The sequence below is a fragment of the Salmo salar genome, chromosome 15, assembly GCF_965601325.2.
Source record: "Salmo salar chromosome 15, fSalSal1, whole genome shotgun sequence".
Classification (NCBI taxonomy): Eukaryota; Metazoa; Chordata; class Actinopteri; order Salmoniformes; family Salmonidae; genus Salmo; species Salmo salar.
In genome coordinates this window covers 49440811-49458990 of record NC_138305.1, presented here as the reverse complement: position 1 = coordinate 49458990, position 18180 = coordinate 49440811, and the positions used below count along the sequence as shown (strand labels likewise).

At 42.0% G+C, this 18180-nt stretch overlaps 1 protein-coding gene across 2 annotated transcripts in view; it reads right to left on the bottom strand.

The window, feature by feature from the left end:
• Positions 1 to 15042, bottom strand: part of jag2b (jagged canonical Notch ligand 2b) — a 107252-nt gene extending 92210 nt beyond the window's left edge. For both annotated transcript variants that reach the window (XM_014145100.3, XM_014145102.3), the window contains exons 1-2: positions 14723 to 15042; positions 13625 to 13945 (exon numbers count right to left, since the gene is read on the bottom strand). In XM_014145100.3, the coding sequence (XP_014000575.1) occupies positions 13625 to 13945; positions 14723 to 14791 (390 nt within the window). In that variant the 5' untranslated portion in view covers positions 14792 to 15042. The remainder of the gene's footprint in view (positions 1 to 13624; positions 13946 to 14722) is intronic.
• Between the last annotated feature and the right edge of the window lie 3138 nt (positions 15043 to 18180).

Sequence of the window (18180 nt, the reverse complement as noted above, 5' to 3'; positions counted from 1 at the left end):
AATGTTGACATCAGCAAACCACTCGCCCACACAACGCCATGCACGTTGTCTGCCATCTGCCCGGTACAGTTGAAATCGGGATTCATCCATGAAGAGCCTACTTGTCCAGTGTGCCAGAGGCCATCGAAGGTCAGCATTTGCCCACTGAAGTCGGTTATGACGCCAAACTGCAGTCAGGTCAAGACCCTGGTGAGGGCGACGTTGGAGGCAGCTTATGGTAGAGAAACGAACGTTCAAATCTCTGGCTACATCTACACCTGTGTAATGATCATGCTGTTTAATCAGCTTCTTGATATGCCACACCTGTCGGGTGGATGGATTATCTTGGCAAAGGAGAAATGCTCACTAACAGGGATGTAAACTAATTTGTGCACAAACAGAAATTTGCTATTTGTGCACATAGAAAATGGGATCTTTTATTTCAGCTCATGAAAAATGGGACCAACACCACGTGTTTATATTTTTATTTAGTATATAATAAGCCATTTAACAGACTTTACATCCTCTACCTTAACAGCCTTGCGAGGCCTAAATCAGCATGTTTAGCCACTAGTTCCTGACAGAGCCATAGCAGAGTAGGGTGAAATTGCCCCCAGGTGCTGATCTTGGGTCAGTTTTGCATTTTCCCCATTAATGGTAAAGGTCAGGATTGGTCCTAGATCTGTACATAGGGGAAACTTAACCCTGGAGCTAGAGCAAGAGGCTGCATGCCTAGTGAGTGCTTATGTGGCAGCCAGGCCACCTCAAGCTGAGGCCCAATATTATTTCAAACATGTTCAAGAGTCAAGTGAGAATTCAACTGGCCGTGTAAAAACGATCTTTAATAACATAGGTAAGGAGGACCGCAGCACCTGCACGGAACTCATTTACCAAGTTGCGTCCCAAACAGCCACAGATTCCCTTAAGGGCTCTGGTCAAAAGTAGAGCACTATATAAAAAAAATAAAAAAATATGTAAAAAAGAGAATTGGGTGCAATTTGGGATGCACTCCAAGAGCGAGGAAGAAAAAGGAGGCTACACGACTGTTTGAATAGAGAAACACGTAGGCTACCTGCTGCAGTCACAGACTAAACACCTACACATATGCACGAGAGAGAGAGACGCACACCATCTTGCCCGAAGGGAGTTTATGGACAAGCAGAGACAGCAATCAAAGCTTTAGGTGCGTTTACCTAGCTACGGTCACAGTTTAGAATTTCTGAGCCGACTAGTTGAAAAATCTGCCGACGTACCCCTTGAGCAAGGCACTTAAGCAGAGTGACTTACGGGAGCAATTAGGGTTAAGAGCGTCAGCTAAAATGTAATGTACAATACAAGCAATAACATTTTCTAACCAAAGATCAATTGAAGTCAATGTACCCCAAATTAGCATGCCCAAATAATCTCACGGATTTGTTTAATGAATGGTATATTGTGGGGTCATGACCTGGTGGTTCACAAAAATTTAAATAACCTGTTGAAACCAGTTCAGGAACCTCTGATATGGTGTAAAAAGCAGGGGAAGCTTGGGAAGGCGTTTCATAATGGTTCACCTTTGGAGCACTTGGCCTTGCTAATTGGCGGAGCGTCTTCGGTTTAGGGCTGGGCGGTATACCGTATTTTACGATATACCGTTATTGATGCACTGACCGGTTTCAGTTTTTACTTTATCCTATATAACGGTCTTTGAATGTTTAGTTTGTAAAAGATGTGATACGCTGTGTGTAATGTCCATTTTTACAGTTTCCTTCATTTGTTGTTCCTCAAACACGAAACACTTGCGTTCGTTCAGTCAATGCGACAATGTTGATGACAACGATGCGGTTTTCACTTTGCTAAATCCACTCGCATTCTATAATTACACTATTAGTTTGTTTCTTACATCTGCAAACAGCTAGTTCGTCTTTTCTTAGCAAGTGGGCCTAACTCTTGTTAGCCGCTAATGCTAATTAGCTGGCAAGCTAGCTAATTACATTTTAGTCATTTAGCAGACGCTCTTATCCAGAGCGACTTACAGTAGTGAATGCATACATTTCATGCATTTTTTTGTACTGGCCCCCCGTGGGAATCAAACCCACAACCCTGGTGTTGCACACACCATGCTGGCGTTGCAAACACCATGCTCTACCAACTGAGCCACATCTAATGATTCAGAGCAAACGTAATTTGCTATACAGCCTGATAATACCAGTGATGGAGTAGACCCAAATCAACATGTTTGTGCAATAGTATCTAAATCAAAAGAGGAATACACAAAACATGAATGTTAGCTACATGAAGTAGTTAAGATAATACATTCTTTGTAGCCAAAGATTCGAGTTCCATAGGAAACACACTGATTCCTACCCTGTCATTTTCACTTGTCATCATGTCAAACACTATTAAAAAAAAGCACCCACTATTATATTCTAACTATCATTATTTTAATTCTAGTCTATTTCCATGATTCCAAAGTGTTGTTCTAAATCACCAGTCAAATCGCAATTGTAACATTTGGTTAACAATAAGGCTTAGATTGTTTGCCCATATCATACAGCCCTACATGGCAGTGTGGAAATGCTCTCAAATGAGTACAGGAAATGCAGAAAATAATGAAAATGCTGAACGAAATGTTTTTGGTTGAAGTTGAACCGCCTAAAACAAAATCAGAATGGAGAAAGACATTGAAATCACTTAGGTATATGTTGCCACCCTAGGGTCACGCACTACTCGAAGCAAATGTATAACTTCTATTATTATTAGTAAAACTGTCCATTTATGATAATTTTGGCCATATCACCCAGCCATACTTCTAAAAACATCTTCCTCCCATGACCGGAGGGTGCATTGATGGCCGGGGAGAGGAGAATGCAGCCTCTTAAGTGTGTCCATTCCTTCCCCTTTCATGGGAAGATGTTGCAAAAAGCCCCACACAGCCTCAGGGTCAAAAGAGTGAAAATCTTTATTGAGCTGGCAGACAAAAAGCCATTTGTTTGTGTCAGAGGAAAAAAAGGCCCGAGATAGATTCTCCGGGTCTTTGTCGGCAAACTTCCTGGCAAAATCAACGACAGCTCTCTGCACAACGTTCCTGCAACGTCACAACAACAACTGTAGCGATTGAGGACAACGTGCCCCCGAGTCTGAACATCCACTGACATTACATCTGGGGACTGGCATAACCATAGAGAAGAAAAACACAGTATACACTTCATATGGTTGAATTGGATTTGACCAAGTTGAGTCGTCACGTATTCTTGAAAATATAATTTATGGCACAATATGGCAAATGGATTGAGTCGCACTCCCCAATGCTTTTTAATTATAAAAAAAATCGGTATGTTAGGCATATTGGTAAACAGACTATACAGCTACAAATGGACTATACTAAACAAGTTAAATGTCTTACCAGTGATGAAAGTTTTCCACACACACAGCTTTGTGTAGCCAACTTGGAAATGTGGGGATCTGGTGTCCCACACCGAATAGCCTGAAGCCACAGGGCTCTTCTCACAGGCTCCATTTCCCTAAATCGGGAGCATTGCAAACCGTAGGGTGGGATTTTTTACCTGGTTACATGTACATTGACCAACACTAGGGCTGTCCGCGACTATCAACAAAAATCTTGGTCGACCAAAAAGTGTTATTTTTAAAAACATTTTTTCCATATGTAGACATACGCGTTTTAATTAAATATATGCACTAAGCTTGTCTGATGCTTTAAATGCACTGATTAAATAATTAAAAACACAAATTACTAGGAGTCCGACCGCAATCGATTTGATTGTGCCGGGCCAGGATCAGACTTGCTGGAAGCGAGTGACTAGCACCCATTGTCTCGCTCTCCTCCCTGCTGCAGAGACCACCACAGAACATCGGTGTTAATCGCACTGTCAGTGTTGCTGAAGCTGCAACGTAAATTACAGCCATTTGTCTGAAAAGTTCTGTTACCAAAATCACTAATTTGTTTAGGAAAACATTCCCTATTCTCTCAAACCTTGCCCTTTGTGTGACATATCACATGCATACGACCAGTAGGGCCTGACCTATATCATAATAACAAAAGTTTGTTAAACTCTGAACACCGTAACAGCAAAAATGGATGCAGAGGACGTGATACACGAAATGGGGAATGTCTACTGGTTGCTCAGGAGGTAAAGGGGAAGTCAGATGTGTGGAATAAATTGATCTGGTTGTGGAAAATACTGGAGATCAAGAAAAATAAAAGGCGAAAGGGCTGCATTCATATTATGTGTGCCAAACAAGTGCTGTTAGATTACAATATAATTCTAACCGTTTGGAACAATGTAAACACTAAATATGCGTACCAGAGAGTCTGTTCTAATGGGGTTTTTTTGTTAAGCAAAAGACTAAATTGCATTAAGTAGCATTCATTTGTGAACGCGTTTTCCGAAATGGAACGGTTCATTTATTATTTATGGTAATTATTCAAGGGTCGCTTTATTTTTTAAACTAAAACGATTGATTGCATTTCAAATAATGAATGATTCGTATGCTGTGTGAAGACAAATGAATGATTGATAGATACAGTAGCATATATAAAAGTCACGCAATATAGGCCTAAATAAGTTATGGTATTAAGACTAAACAGGATGAGCCCTTAGGCCTACAGCTTGACGGTGGTTATACAAGGCTGCTATACTAAGCCTACTAATGACATAACTTATAACAATGATGATCATAAGAATAACGAGATCAAGAAAAAGGAGGGTCATTATTACTGACAATTTGGAAGAGTGTAGATAAATAATTATAACAATACCAAAGGAAAAAAAAAAAAGAATTTAATACAGCATAGAAAAGATTAAAAACAGCCAAATTTGTGAAATTGTTTATGCGACGTGTTTGCTTGAGGCTTGGTGGTCAGGGAATCAGTTTGCTATTAAACAAACATTCAACCCAGCAACAGAAGCAGGATCTGTAGATATACTGTATATGGATGATTTATGAAGCCAGGCACATTTAACAGTTCGGCTATTGATCATAGACCTAATTAAATTGGGGTTTCCTCTCGCCTCACTTTTTCTTAGACAATTAAGGCAAGGGCTCGTCTCCTCATTCTGTTGCTGCCTCTGCCGCATTGTTCTAGAACAATATGCTGGTTAACTTTGCTATTATTGGGTCTGAAACTTTAAACTGTATGAGCATATTATACTTTTGTTTTTTTAGATAATATATTAAAACTAGGGTTGCTAAGGGACGTAAACTTTACGGGAAATTTCCGGAAACTTTCCATGGGAAGTTAAACCCGGGAATTTGGGAAAGGTTAGCTTATTACAGTGAACCTTTTTTGTGGGATAGACAAAGCAACTAAAGGTCTTGCGGCATATTTTGGTTAAACTATCCCCAAATTTAATGGAATTGCAACCCTCTGCATGCACAGTGCATTCTTCAATCAGATGTACAGCTGATCATCAAGATCTTGCACACTAATGAGATGCTATTGAGCCCACACTACTACACTGTCTGAGCCAAGGACTACATGCTTTCTGCTAAGTTTTGATTACAATACTGGGTGGGGTGAATATTTTATATGACATACATGATTTTGTTAACTAGTAAATAGTAGCCTACAGCAAAGTGTGTTTAAATTCTAACAATCTCTGCTAGTTAGGAAAAACTAACATGTGGGTTTTAGCTTGCTTGAGCCTGCTGAGTGTTAATTCACCTGTTTCCATACATGTTTCATTTAAAATGTCAAAGGAGTTGTTTAATCTAACTGCTTAACTACTTATCTGTAATTGTATTATATATATATATATATATATATTACACACACACTTTACTAATCATTACAGGAAAATGCCACGGACACTATCTAATGTGTGTAGATGTTTCCCTGCAGCGAATGTGGAAGGAAAAGCCGAGTACATTTGCAAATACTGTGCCAAATCATGTGTGAAGAATGCAACAAAGATGGAGTCACCTGGCCAACTGCATAAAGTTCCTTCAGCGCTACAGCAAGCGACCTCTGATAAAAGCCCCTCTACTTCTATTCGAGGTGAAAATTATGAATCAGACACCTTATCGATAGCAACAGCGCATGGTCCTCCTGGAATTAGATGTTTTTTTTACTCAGAGGAACGTAGTCAGAAATACTGATGAATGTCTTGCTCGAGCTGTGTATGCAACTGGTTCACCTCTGATGCTCACAGGCAATGTGTATTGGAAGAGATTTCTGAATGTTCTTCGCCCAGCATACACCCCTCCAACCAGACATGCTTTATCAACTAATTTGCTGGATGTAGAGTTCAACAGAGTTCAAGTGAAGGTCAAGCAAATCATAGAGAAAGCAGACTGTATTGCAATCATCTCTGATGGGTGGTCGAATGTTCGTGGGCAAGGAATAATTAACTACATAATCTCCACCCCTCAACCAGTATTCTACAAGAGCACAGACACAAGGGACAACAGACACATCGGGCTCTACATTGCAGATGAGCTGAAGGCAGTCATCAATGACTTTGGACCACAGAAGGTATTTTGGATGTGCTGCTCATGCATTGAATCTGCTCCTCAAGGACATCATGGCCCTGAAAACAATGGATACATTCTACAAGAGAGCCAAGGAAATGGTTAGGTATGTGAAGGGTCATCAAGTTATATCAGCAATCTACCTCACCAATCAAAGGGAGAAGAATAAGAGCACCACATTGAAGCTGCCCAGCAAAACCCGTTGGGGTGGTGTTGTCATGAATGACAGTCTCCTGGGAGGGGAAGGAGTCTCTCCAAGAAATGTCCACATCACAGTCTGCCAATATGGACAGCCCCATCAAGAGGATCCTTCTGGATGATGTATTTTGGGAGAGTGGTAAGCAGCGGATTGAGGGAGACTGCTCACTTCACTGTTGCTCCAAGCAGAGGAAACTGCAGTTATGAAATACATCAAAAAGTGTAAAGACTTCTGCCTGAAGCCCATACACACCGCAGCATACATGTTGGACCCAAAGTATGCTGGCAGGAGCATCCTGGCTGGTGCAGAGATCAACAAGGCATAGGGCGTCATCACTACCGTGTCTCGCCACCTTGGCCTGGATGAGGGCAAGATTCTTGGCAGTCTGGCGAAGTACACTTCCAAGCAAGGGCTTTGGGATGGAGATGCAATATGGCAGTCGTGCCAACATATCTCAGCAGCCACCTGGTGGAAGGGACTTTGTGGATCTGAGGCTCTTTCCCCTGTTGCCTCAATCATCCTCCAAATCCCACTAACATCAGCCGCCTCAGAGCGCAACTGGTCCTTGTTTGGGAACACACACACGGGTTGAAAAACTGGTGGCCAGCCGGGCAAATTTGAGGCTTTTTGAGCCTGACAATGAGCAATCCGCAACAAGGTTGGAAAGTGACAGTGAAGATGAGGCCTCAGTCTGATGTTCAAGAGGTGGACATTGAGGAGGTCCAGGGAGAAGACATGGAAGCCTGAGAGGAAGACAACCAAAGCTTTAGTTTCTAGACTATCATTTTACAGATGTATGTTGAAAATGTTTTTGGGAGATGCGATGGATCATTCAATATTACCTTTCTTTTGTTGTTCAGTGAAATCATGTTTAGAGTAAACTCAATTAATTAAAGTTCAATTCATAACTAGGTTGTTTTTTTTCTATTGGAAGGATTATAATTTGGAATTATGTCTACTTATGACAAAGTAAAAGGTTTGTGTTTGTCTCCATATGACAAATATATCCAATGCAGAAACATCTACATGGAAATGGTATTAATACTAATTCCCATATATTCCCGTTAATTCCCACTAAATATTCCCCAAAACGTGCAACCCTAATTTAAAACAAATTAAAAACAAATTAAAAACAAATAAAAAACAAAGTAATTGCCGAGAGTATGTGGACACCTGCTCGTCGAACATTCATTCCAAAATCATGGGCATTAATATGGAGTTGATCCCCCTTTAACGCTAGAACAGCCTCCACTCCTCTGGGAAAGCTTTCCACTAGATATTCGAACATTGATTCCATTCAGCCTCAATAGCATTAGTAAGATCGGCACTGATGTTGGGTGATTAGGCCTGGCTCGCTGTCAGCGTTCCAATTCATTCCAAAGGTGTTTGATGGGCTCTGTGCAGGCCAGTCAAGTTCTTCCACACAGATCTAACAAATCATTTCTGTATTGACTTCGTTTTGTCCACGGGGTCATTGTCATCCTCAAACACGAAAAGGCATAGCCCAAACTGTTGTCAAAGTTGGAAGCACAGAATCATCTGCAATGGCATGCTGTAGCATTAATATTTCACTTTATTGGAAATAAGGGGCCTAGCCTGAACCATGAAAAACAGCCCCAGACCATTATTCCTCCATCAAACTTCAGTTGGCACTATGCATTGGGGCAGGTAGCATTCTCCTGGTATCCGCCAAATCCAGATTAACCTCTTGGCGTTCCCCTAGGATAGGGGGCGCTAAAGTGATTTTTGAAAAAAAATTGTGCCCATTTTAAATGGCCTCCTACTCAAACTCAGAAGCTAGGATATGCATATAATTAATACTTGTGGATAGAAAACACCCTAAAGTTTCTAAAACTGTTTGAATGGTGTCTGAGTATAACAGAACTCATATGGCAGTCAAAACCCCGAGACAGATGGAAACAGGAAGTGGAATTCTGAATTGCGAACTCAACTTCATCACGTTGCCTATTAATCACACCGGGAGCTATGGTTCATTGAGCACTTCCTATTGCTTCCACTAGATGTCCCCAGTCTTTACAAAGTGATTTGAGCCTTCTACTGTTAAAACTGAATGAATGAGACGCTGTGGAACGTGGTCACACGGAGAGGGCCATCACCATTATGACGACGGCGCCCCTGGTTACCCTCCACTTTCGAAACGTTTTGAAACAATGCAATCGTCCCCCTCGAATCTTATTGGCTCTCTTGTTGAAAAACGCCCTGAAGATTTATGTTATACAACGTTTGACATGTTTGAACGAACCTAAATGGGAAAAAAATAACATTTCTCGAAATGGCTGTCCCGTGGCCAACGAAGCATTTGGATCAGCCTTCAGACGCGCTAACAAGAACAAGCTCTTGGAACATAAAGGAGTAATTTTTTCGAACGAAAATACATTTGTTGTGGACCTGGGATCCTGGAAGTGCTTTCTGATGAAGACAACCAAAGGTAAGGGATTATTGACAATAGTATACAAGACTAGATGTGATATGCAATTGTTCCAAGATGGCGCTGACCTGTAACGTTAGCCTATTTTTCAGAGTATCGCATCCCCTTTCATCGCAAAGTATGATTACCCAGTAAAGTTAATTTTAAATCTGGCATTACAGGTGCTTTCAAGAGATATTCATCTATAAATCTTAGAATGACAATATTACATTTTAAAAATGTTTTCGAATAGTAATTTAGTAAATTGTAGCTCTGTTTCATCGGATGCATTTGAGGGAAAATAGTCAACGTTACGCACCGATGTAAAATGCTGTTTTTATATGTAAATATGAACTTTATCGAACAAAAGAATGCATGTATTGTGTAACATGATGTCCTAGGTGTGTCATCTGATGAAGATTGTCAAAGGTTAGTGCTGCATTTAGCTGTTTTTTGGTTATTTGTGATGCATGTGGTTGGTCGGAAAATGGCTATGTGGCTACTTTTACGATATACTCCTCTAACATAATCTAATGTTTTGCTTTTGCTGTAAAGCCTTTTTGAAATCGGACAACGTGGTTCGATTCAGGAGAGGTGTATCTATAAAACGATATAATTTGAAAAAATAATTGAAAAAAATAATTACATTTTGTTATGCTAATGGCGATATGATTTTTCGCTGGATGCGGGACGGAGGCCGCACAGGGGTTAATCCGTCGGACTGAGATGGTGAAGTGTGACTCATCACTCCAGAGAACGCCTTTCCACTGCTCCGGAGTCCAATGGCGGCGAACTTTCCACCACTCCAGGGTGCTCAAAGGCTTGTGTGCGGCTGCTCAGACATGGAAAACCCATTTCGTGAAGATCCTGACGAACAGTTATTGTGCTGACGTTGCTTCCAGAGGCAGTTTGGAACTTGGTAGTGAGTGTTGCAACCGAGGACAGGCAATTTTTACACGCTTCAGCAGTCCCGTTCTGTGAGCTTGTGTGGCCTATCAGTTCTCGGCTGAGCCGTTGTTGCGCCTAGACTTATCCACTTCACAATAACAGCACTTACAGTTGACCGGGACAGCTCAAGCAGGGAAGACATTTGACGAACTGACTTGTTTAAAAGGTTGCAACCTATGTCGGTGCCACTTTGAAAGTCACTGAGCTCTTCAGTACAGGAAGTGTTTGTCTGTGGAGATTGCATGGCTGTGTGCTTGATTGTATACACCTGTCAGCAATGGATGTGGCTGAAATAGCCAAATCCATTAATTTGAAGGTGTGTCCACATACTTTTGGCCATGTAGTGTAGCACCATGGTCTGGGAAAAGTCATTTCAACAGCACACTGATGAGTTTCAGAACCGTGGACAGTGACCACTACCCAACGCAGGAGAAACTGCATAATATAATTTATTACTGTTGCACCATTGTTCTTATGTAATAACCATATACAATTCAGGAGCAGGTCTTAAGATTGACTGTCCCATCCCCACGGCCTCCACAATGGATTAATCCACTCAGACACGTGTCCTTTTTTTTGCTACTGCTCGTCTAAACAAATCTCGGTCGACCAACAGACTATCAGCCCTAAACACAGCAGCTTTTTTGGTATGTTTTGTCATTTCTGTGTAACTAAAAATGTACGACGAAGTTGGCTCTTTTACAATAGGGGTCAATGGGAAAGAATGTTTGTTTTCCCCCAATTTGTGGGTGTGGTCGAGGGGAATTCCTTATTATGTGAATATCGACTCGGTGTACAGCATGAGATACATCAGTTAATTAAAATGCCAACATTGTACATTACCGTGGAAATTATGGCATCACAATAGCAGGCAGCCCATGCCAGTGTACCCATGAGTTTTACCAGTCAAATTACCAGGGTTAGAGTTTCAAGTATTAATTATATTTCTGCTGCATTGTGGAAGACTGATTTGCTACAACACCTTCCTTGTTTCAACGTTTTATGTGGTGAAGTCCATGTTACGTCAGAAACGGACTCAACAACACAAACGCCGACTGTTGTCTTCAGCCAGCTATTCGTTCCACACAACAAAAAAAATGGTTATTTTATTTTCATGATTGTGCCAGCCCTATAAACCCCTGATCTTTTTCCTGGTTAAATAAGGCATTTTGGTTCAGGCGACTTGCACACATCCTAGAGGTAAATCAGATCTAGTAGTCACATTTTCCAACCCCTTCTGAAACTAACCATTATTACACAATCTAATGTAAAATTATGATTTTAGCCCAATTGGACGAGCTAGACACTTCATCCTTACTGTAGTCCAATAGGTAGCCACCTGTTCTCTAAATTCGCTAAATGCACAATCAGTAGTGTAATCAACATGGTGGCTGGAACCCTAGCTTCCCAGGTGAGCCTCATACGAGTGTCTCTGGTCAAAGGTAGTGCACTATATAGGGAATAGGGTGCCATTTGGGATATACATGTCCCCTTCTCCACTGAAAGCACCATAGGGGGCAGGAGAGAGGGAGGGAGGGAGACGCATTATTGTTTACTAAAGGCCTATCTAACCGTTGCCTGGCGATGGCCCCGGCAAGCTCCCAATCAGGTGTGGCTGTGCTTGCTGGTTAGCCTTGGATCAACTGTTCCCCTGCCAGGCCCAGGGAAGTCTATCGACAAACGGAAGCCTTTCTCACAGTGCAGATCGAGGGAAAGATAATTCATTGAATAGGGGAATTGATAAAGTGATAAAGTAAAAAGGGAAGAGATTGAGAAGAAAAGAGAAAGGGAGTGATAGAACATTTATCAATTGAGTGACAGAAGTTAGTTCTATTGTATCCCCATCTGATAGCTGATGCAGTGCATCACCCTAGAGTGAACCCCTCCCTCCAAGCTGACCTAAGATCTGTGAATAAGGGCAACTTCAACTACTGCTGGTAGGCTATATGGGCTACTAGAAGCCAGGCATAGATCATGGACCTTGTGTGCGTCAGCCCGCAACGAGGCTCCAACTGGACATCTGGCCACGGCTGACAGTCAATACTACACTATCTTTGTTGCTTCAGCGAACAACCTGTAACACACAGCAGTGAGAAGACCAGCTAGCTGTGACATCTGCCACTGGAGTAGTAGGGCACTAGGCCCATATCAATAGTCTAATGTGGCTTACACACCACTGACAGTCCAAATCTATACGTGAGGGCAACTACCTAGGAGGCGTCCTCCGAGTGTTTCGTTGAACCTAGCTTGTGTTTTCAGGGGAGGGGAGGAGCAAGAGAGCTACTTGAGACGTGTCCGCGGAAGCAGCTGCTGGGCACTTAAGGTAATGACAGGGGAGCTGGACAAGAACAGGTCTCTTTGCCTGCGTTGTAAAGCATACATGTTCCATAGGGACTTGAGACGTATCCCTTTCATCTCCCTCAGGATGGTCAAGGGAACGAGGGAGTTAAGTTAGTGGATGAGAAAAAAAACATTTGAGATCTGCTTTTGGTGGTGAGGTTTGTAGGGGGGGGATAGGTAGCGTTAGCTAGCACTATTCGGTTGCATCTCTACCAAAACTCTAGTATTTTTCAACCTATAGCTTGTTCTCCGTCTTTTTAAATAGTGAACCAACATGTTCTCCGCCCTTTCATTTCCATGACTGATAAATATGGAAATAAGTAAATGGAACATGATTTTCTAATGGTAAGCAAGTGACGCGCCTTTTCTTGTGCTCGTCTGCAGCAGACAGTGAGCAATACATATCCTGATAGACCTGGGAATTGCCAGACAGTTAATTGCCCTTTTTTTAATAGATTAAGTTCTGTTTTGTAAGGGATGCGAATCTTAACCTAATTCTATAATTAATAAAATGTGCCTGGGGAGGGGGGTATTGGCCTACTGAAAACACAGACAAGCTCATTTGAGACTGCTATTCTCTATACACCTTTACATTACATATAAATGCAACTGTTTTCTTATCATAGTGGTGAAAATAGGTATGCACTTGCCTAATCCGTATGCACACACAGACGGACACACGGTGAGGCACACGCAATTGCGCCCAAGGTGCCACCTGCCACCCACTCAGACAGCAGGGGAAGCTGCGTGAGCTCTATGCAAAGAGAGCGGGATCAAGAACGTCACCTTATATGCACTGCCTCGCTTGCCTGTAGGCAGCTGTAATTTCGTTTTAATAAGAGCTCGTCACAAACTAGTGCAGTCGGACCCCCCGAATAACGAACCCACATAATAATCGAAGGGGACACTAGCCTTGTGTAGTGCCGTTGCAATTGAGGTTACTGCTGTGACATGGACCCAAGGGGATTCGTGTCTAGCAAAGCAACAGGGAGCTACAGCAGTCATCCCAAATCACACGAATGCATCATGACCCTTGTCTAGAATAACAATCGTATAAACTATGGTATTTCGGTGGCAAAGACTACCTTGGAAATTATGGAGCCCGTCGACAAGAACCCTATCCCGTGCCTGATAGTGACATATACTACTGTGTATGGCACTGATAAAGATCCAATAAAACATTGGATTATTCTAAAATACACTATGGTTTATTAAAACATTTAATGGTGGTGGATTGATTAGGAAAGATGTACACTTACCGGCCATGCGTACTGAAAAGAGATGAGAACCTTGCCAGCATCGTTGATTTTGTTTTGGTTATTCTTCCTATTCTTAAAAGAAAAAATATTTCCACCAAGAACGTCTGTAGACCCAACTCCGTAGGTGCAAGAGCCAGTGGTTGTGACCTCGGTTTGGTACTCCTTTAAGCAAATTTTTAAGTAAGTATCACACTCGTCCCGACTACAGCGCAGATCCTGTGAGTTCCTTGTGCCGTCGCAGCATTCCCCGTCCGACAACTCACCGTTCACATTCTGAACGGTAATCAGTTGCAGCTCAAAATAGCCAGAGCACTTGGACACCTAAAAATAACATTAAAATAGAAAATAATTACTGAAAATTCTTTGTTTGGTCGGGTTACTATATGCGTGCGTAACCCGATAGTGGTGCACGCGACCACCGGGTATTTGATGGAAAGGCTATAAGGACACGCCTGACGCCCAAACCGATATTTCATTTCAGAATATATTACAATTCGGTTAGAGTTAGGGCACAGGTAAAAGTAAAACTCCCGTTTTACATTTTGGCTAGTCGGTTTATGCGTCAGTTGTGTCCTTATAACGTTAGTATCCCCCGAGTTTGATAAGCATGTTTACCAAGTAAAGGTGGGGGGGAATAATTGGGTCAATAATATTACAATACGTTGTTTACTCATGTAGCCTACCTTTGGCACAACATGTTCTGTCATTAACCTACAAAAATAGGCCTTTCTTTCCAAGAAAATGCATTGGCTAGTAGTGCATCTGTGTAGTAGCCTATGCATGAGGATAATTTGCTAATATCGTTAGAAACAATTAACTGCAATGAAACTTAGAACATGTAACGTTAAGCTATTTAAAATATAGCCAAATGACAAGTGCATGACAGCAAAATGGAGAGTAACAATTCCTCACACTTCAACCTCGTCATGGTTACAATGCATGATCACATGATTCAATTGACGGCTGCGTAATTTAATTATCGATTAATATCTGAATACGGAATAGGCAAATAAATAGGCCCACGCCCACTAACTTTTGACAACGATTGTTTATAAATCAACATTTATTTGGCGTAATATTTGACAACAGCCCTCTTACCTCCGTCCATATCGTCAATAGGAGGCACAGTATTGAGAGGCAATTCGTAATCCTTGTACAATTCCACATGCCTGCGAATAATTAGTATGTCATAGGAAAAAAGCGATCCAAAACGGAAAAGAGCCGTTGACCGGCGACACCGTTCTCCGCTCCTGACATGCAAAATTCACAGCGTGCTTTTTTTCCTCCGTATATTTCCAAAATTCACCGAAATATTAGCCTACATGCGTGTGTAGCAGGCAGCCGACGCAGCGTTGTGATGGTCCAGCCACAAGAACCTCCGTCAAATCACTCCACAGCAACTGATATGTTTCCCAGCTACAGCACGCCTGAGGATGTCTTTTTGATTGGCAGTTCAACAAACCACTCACAAATCCGAATGCTTGCAATTGGCAGGAGCCGTCCCTGAGCCAACCAAAGGCACTGGGGGCGGAGTATTTCCAAAAACCTTGAATTACATAGCTTGGGTAAATGAGAACTGAGAAGCCGCATAGACAGACCGATTGGACATTGTGTGTGATAGGCTATGTCTATCAGGTTATTTAAATACAACATTTGAGAAATATATCCAAATACAGGATAATATGCCCACCGTGGTTTTGGCTGTAGGTTTGCAATTGTATTATCAGGGTAGGCCTACGTCTTAATTCCGCCGCTCACAGCCAATTTACAACGGGCAATATGCAATGTATTTGCACTAGACTAATTGTTGTGAATCTAAGTTCCCTTTTCAAATGTTGAATGAATGTCTTCTGTGTGAATTAACATGTTCGGCAAATAGCCCACAACATTGATTTAACTTTACTCTAAGCATGGGAATTACCTATTGTTTTTAAAATAGCCTAAAATAACGAGTTTATTGATTTATCACAGCATAAGTTGACCCACACAGACGGTGGGCTTTGCTGAATTAATGTAGTTGAGAGCGCCCTCTTCCGTATATCGGCGCATTAGGCTACCAGTGTGGATAATGTGCTTCAATTTTTGCAATATACTGTGTGTTACTTGTGACTTCATGATATTGAGTTACTTACCGAAGGTCTCTAATTTTTTGTCTGACAGGAAATAAGCAATAAAGGCCCTCCTTCGGCAAACGTCGCTAACATCCATTGCTTGTTCTGGCACTTTGCCAAACAATCCACTCACAGCTTGAGAAATCCTGACTTTTTAGGTGACCACTTCCTACAGAGGAGTCATAGCACAAGTTTCTCAACACCCCACCGTCAGTCTGCATTCAGTCACACTAGCATCTTATCGAGCACCTCAAAGGGAGCCTGGAGTGTGTGTGTGAGAGAGAGATAGTGTGTGTGTTTGCATGCACATGTGTGTATGAACATGAAGACGATTGACAAAGGCTGTGTGTGTGCCAAACAAGGCTTCCCCCCACCCGTCGGGCACGAGCGTCTCCTCTCACCAGTCCAGCGGCATCATGTCATCAGATAGGGATGCAAATAAGTGCCCAGATAGCCCCAGCAGCAGCATTGGCTCACTGGTGGAAGTGTGTGTAAATGAGGAGGTGGGTGGGGGGCAGTGGTGAAGAAGAGGATTATGAGGTTGGGGTGGGGGCTGGAGGAGGGGTGTTGGGCACTGTGGGCGGTTTGTAGACCACCCTCCCTCCCAGGGTTAGGGTTGGGGGGGTAAAGTGGATTTCTCTCCTCATCCATTTTTCATGGGTTCTTCCTTTGAGAGTTGAGAGAGCACCCCTGCCTGAATGTATGACCTCTTGCTTCAACTCTCTTTTATCTTTAATCATTGAGGAAAGAGGGTGGGGGAGGGCGGTTGTGAAATTGTTGGTGAGGCACACGATGGTGACGTTGTCAACCCACCCATGTATATGATTACATGGACAGGGGGGACCTGATCCTAAAGCACTCCTACTCTGAGGCGCTTTATGAATATGGCCCTGATGCTAAAAGGCTGTGGCGAACAGTCATGATTAAATGTGGTATATTGTAATCCACAGTTGCAAATAAATTATAAATAAATTACATCTCAAATCTTGTAGTGTGCTGGATTGCCTTTCCGTAATGTCCTTGCATTATCATCATGCGCTCATATTGCCATGTTGGGATGCAGAGGTGTACGTTATTGCCTGCAATTGCATAGCTGGTTGGATAGTTTTCAGCTGGTCACAGGATATAAATTCCTATTCCTGAGATCCGGTCATAAATTAATGGAGATATATTTTTTTTACGACTTTAGGCGTTAGCAGTAGAGGTCGACCGATTAATCGGAATGGCCGATTAATTAGGGCCGTTTTCAAGTTTTTATAACAATCGGTAATCAGTATTTTTGGACAACGATTTGCCGATTTTTTTTCTCCATTATTTTTTTGTTTGTTACACCTTTATTTAACTAGGCAAGTCATATTAAGAACACATTCTTATTTTCAATGACGGCCTAGGAACGGGGGTTAACTGCCTTGTTCAGGGGCAGAACAACAGATTTTTACCTTGTCACCTCAGGGATTCGTTTTTGCAACCTTCCGGTTACTAGTCCAACGCTCTAACCACCTGCCTTACATTGCACTCCACGAGGAGCCTGCGTGGCAAGCTGACTACCTGTTACGCGAGGGCAGCAAGAAGCCAAGGTAAGTTGCTAGCTAGCATTAAACTTATCTTATAAAAAACGATCAATCTTAACATAATCACTAGTTAACTACACATGGTTGATGATATTACTAGTTTATCTAACGTGTCCTGCGTTGCATATAATCGATGCGGTGCCTGTTAATTTCTCATCGAATCACAGCCTACTTCGACAAACGGGTGATGATTTAACAAGCGCATTTGCGAAAAAAGCACTGTCGTTGCACCAATGTACCTAACCATAAACATCAATGCCTTTCTTTAAAATCAATACACAAATATATATTTTTAAACCTGCATATTTAGTTCATATTGTCTGCTAACATGAATTTCTTATAACTAGGGAAGTTGTGTCACTTCTCTTGCGTTCCATGCAAGCAGTCAGGGTATATACAGCCGTTTGGGCCGCCTGGCTCATTGCGAACTGTGTGAAGTCCATTTATTCCTAACGAAGGCCGTAATTAATTTGCCAGAATTGTACATAATTATGACATAACATTGAAGGTTGTGCAATGTAACAGGAATATTTAGACTTAGGGATGCCACCCGTTAGATAAAATACGGAACAGTTCCGTATTTCACTGAAATAATAAACGTTTCGTTTTCGAAATGATCGTTTCCGGATTCGACCATATTAATGACCAAAGGCTCGTATTTCTGTGTGTTATTATGTTATAATTAAGTCTATGATTTGATGTTTGATAGAGCAGTCTGACTGCACGATGGAAGGCAGCAGCGGGCTCGTAAGCATTCATTCAAACAGCACCTTTGTGCGTTTGCCAGCAGCTCTTCGCAATTCTTCAAGCATTGCGCTGTTTATGACTTCAAGCCTATCAACTCCCAAGATTAGGCTGGTGTAACCGATGTGAA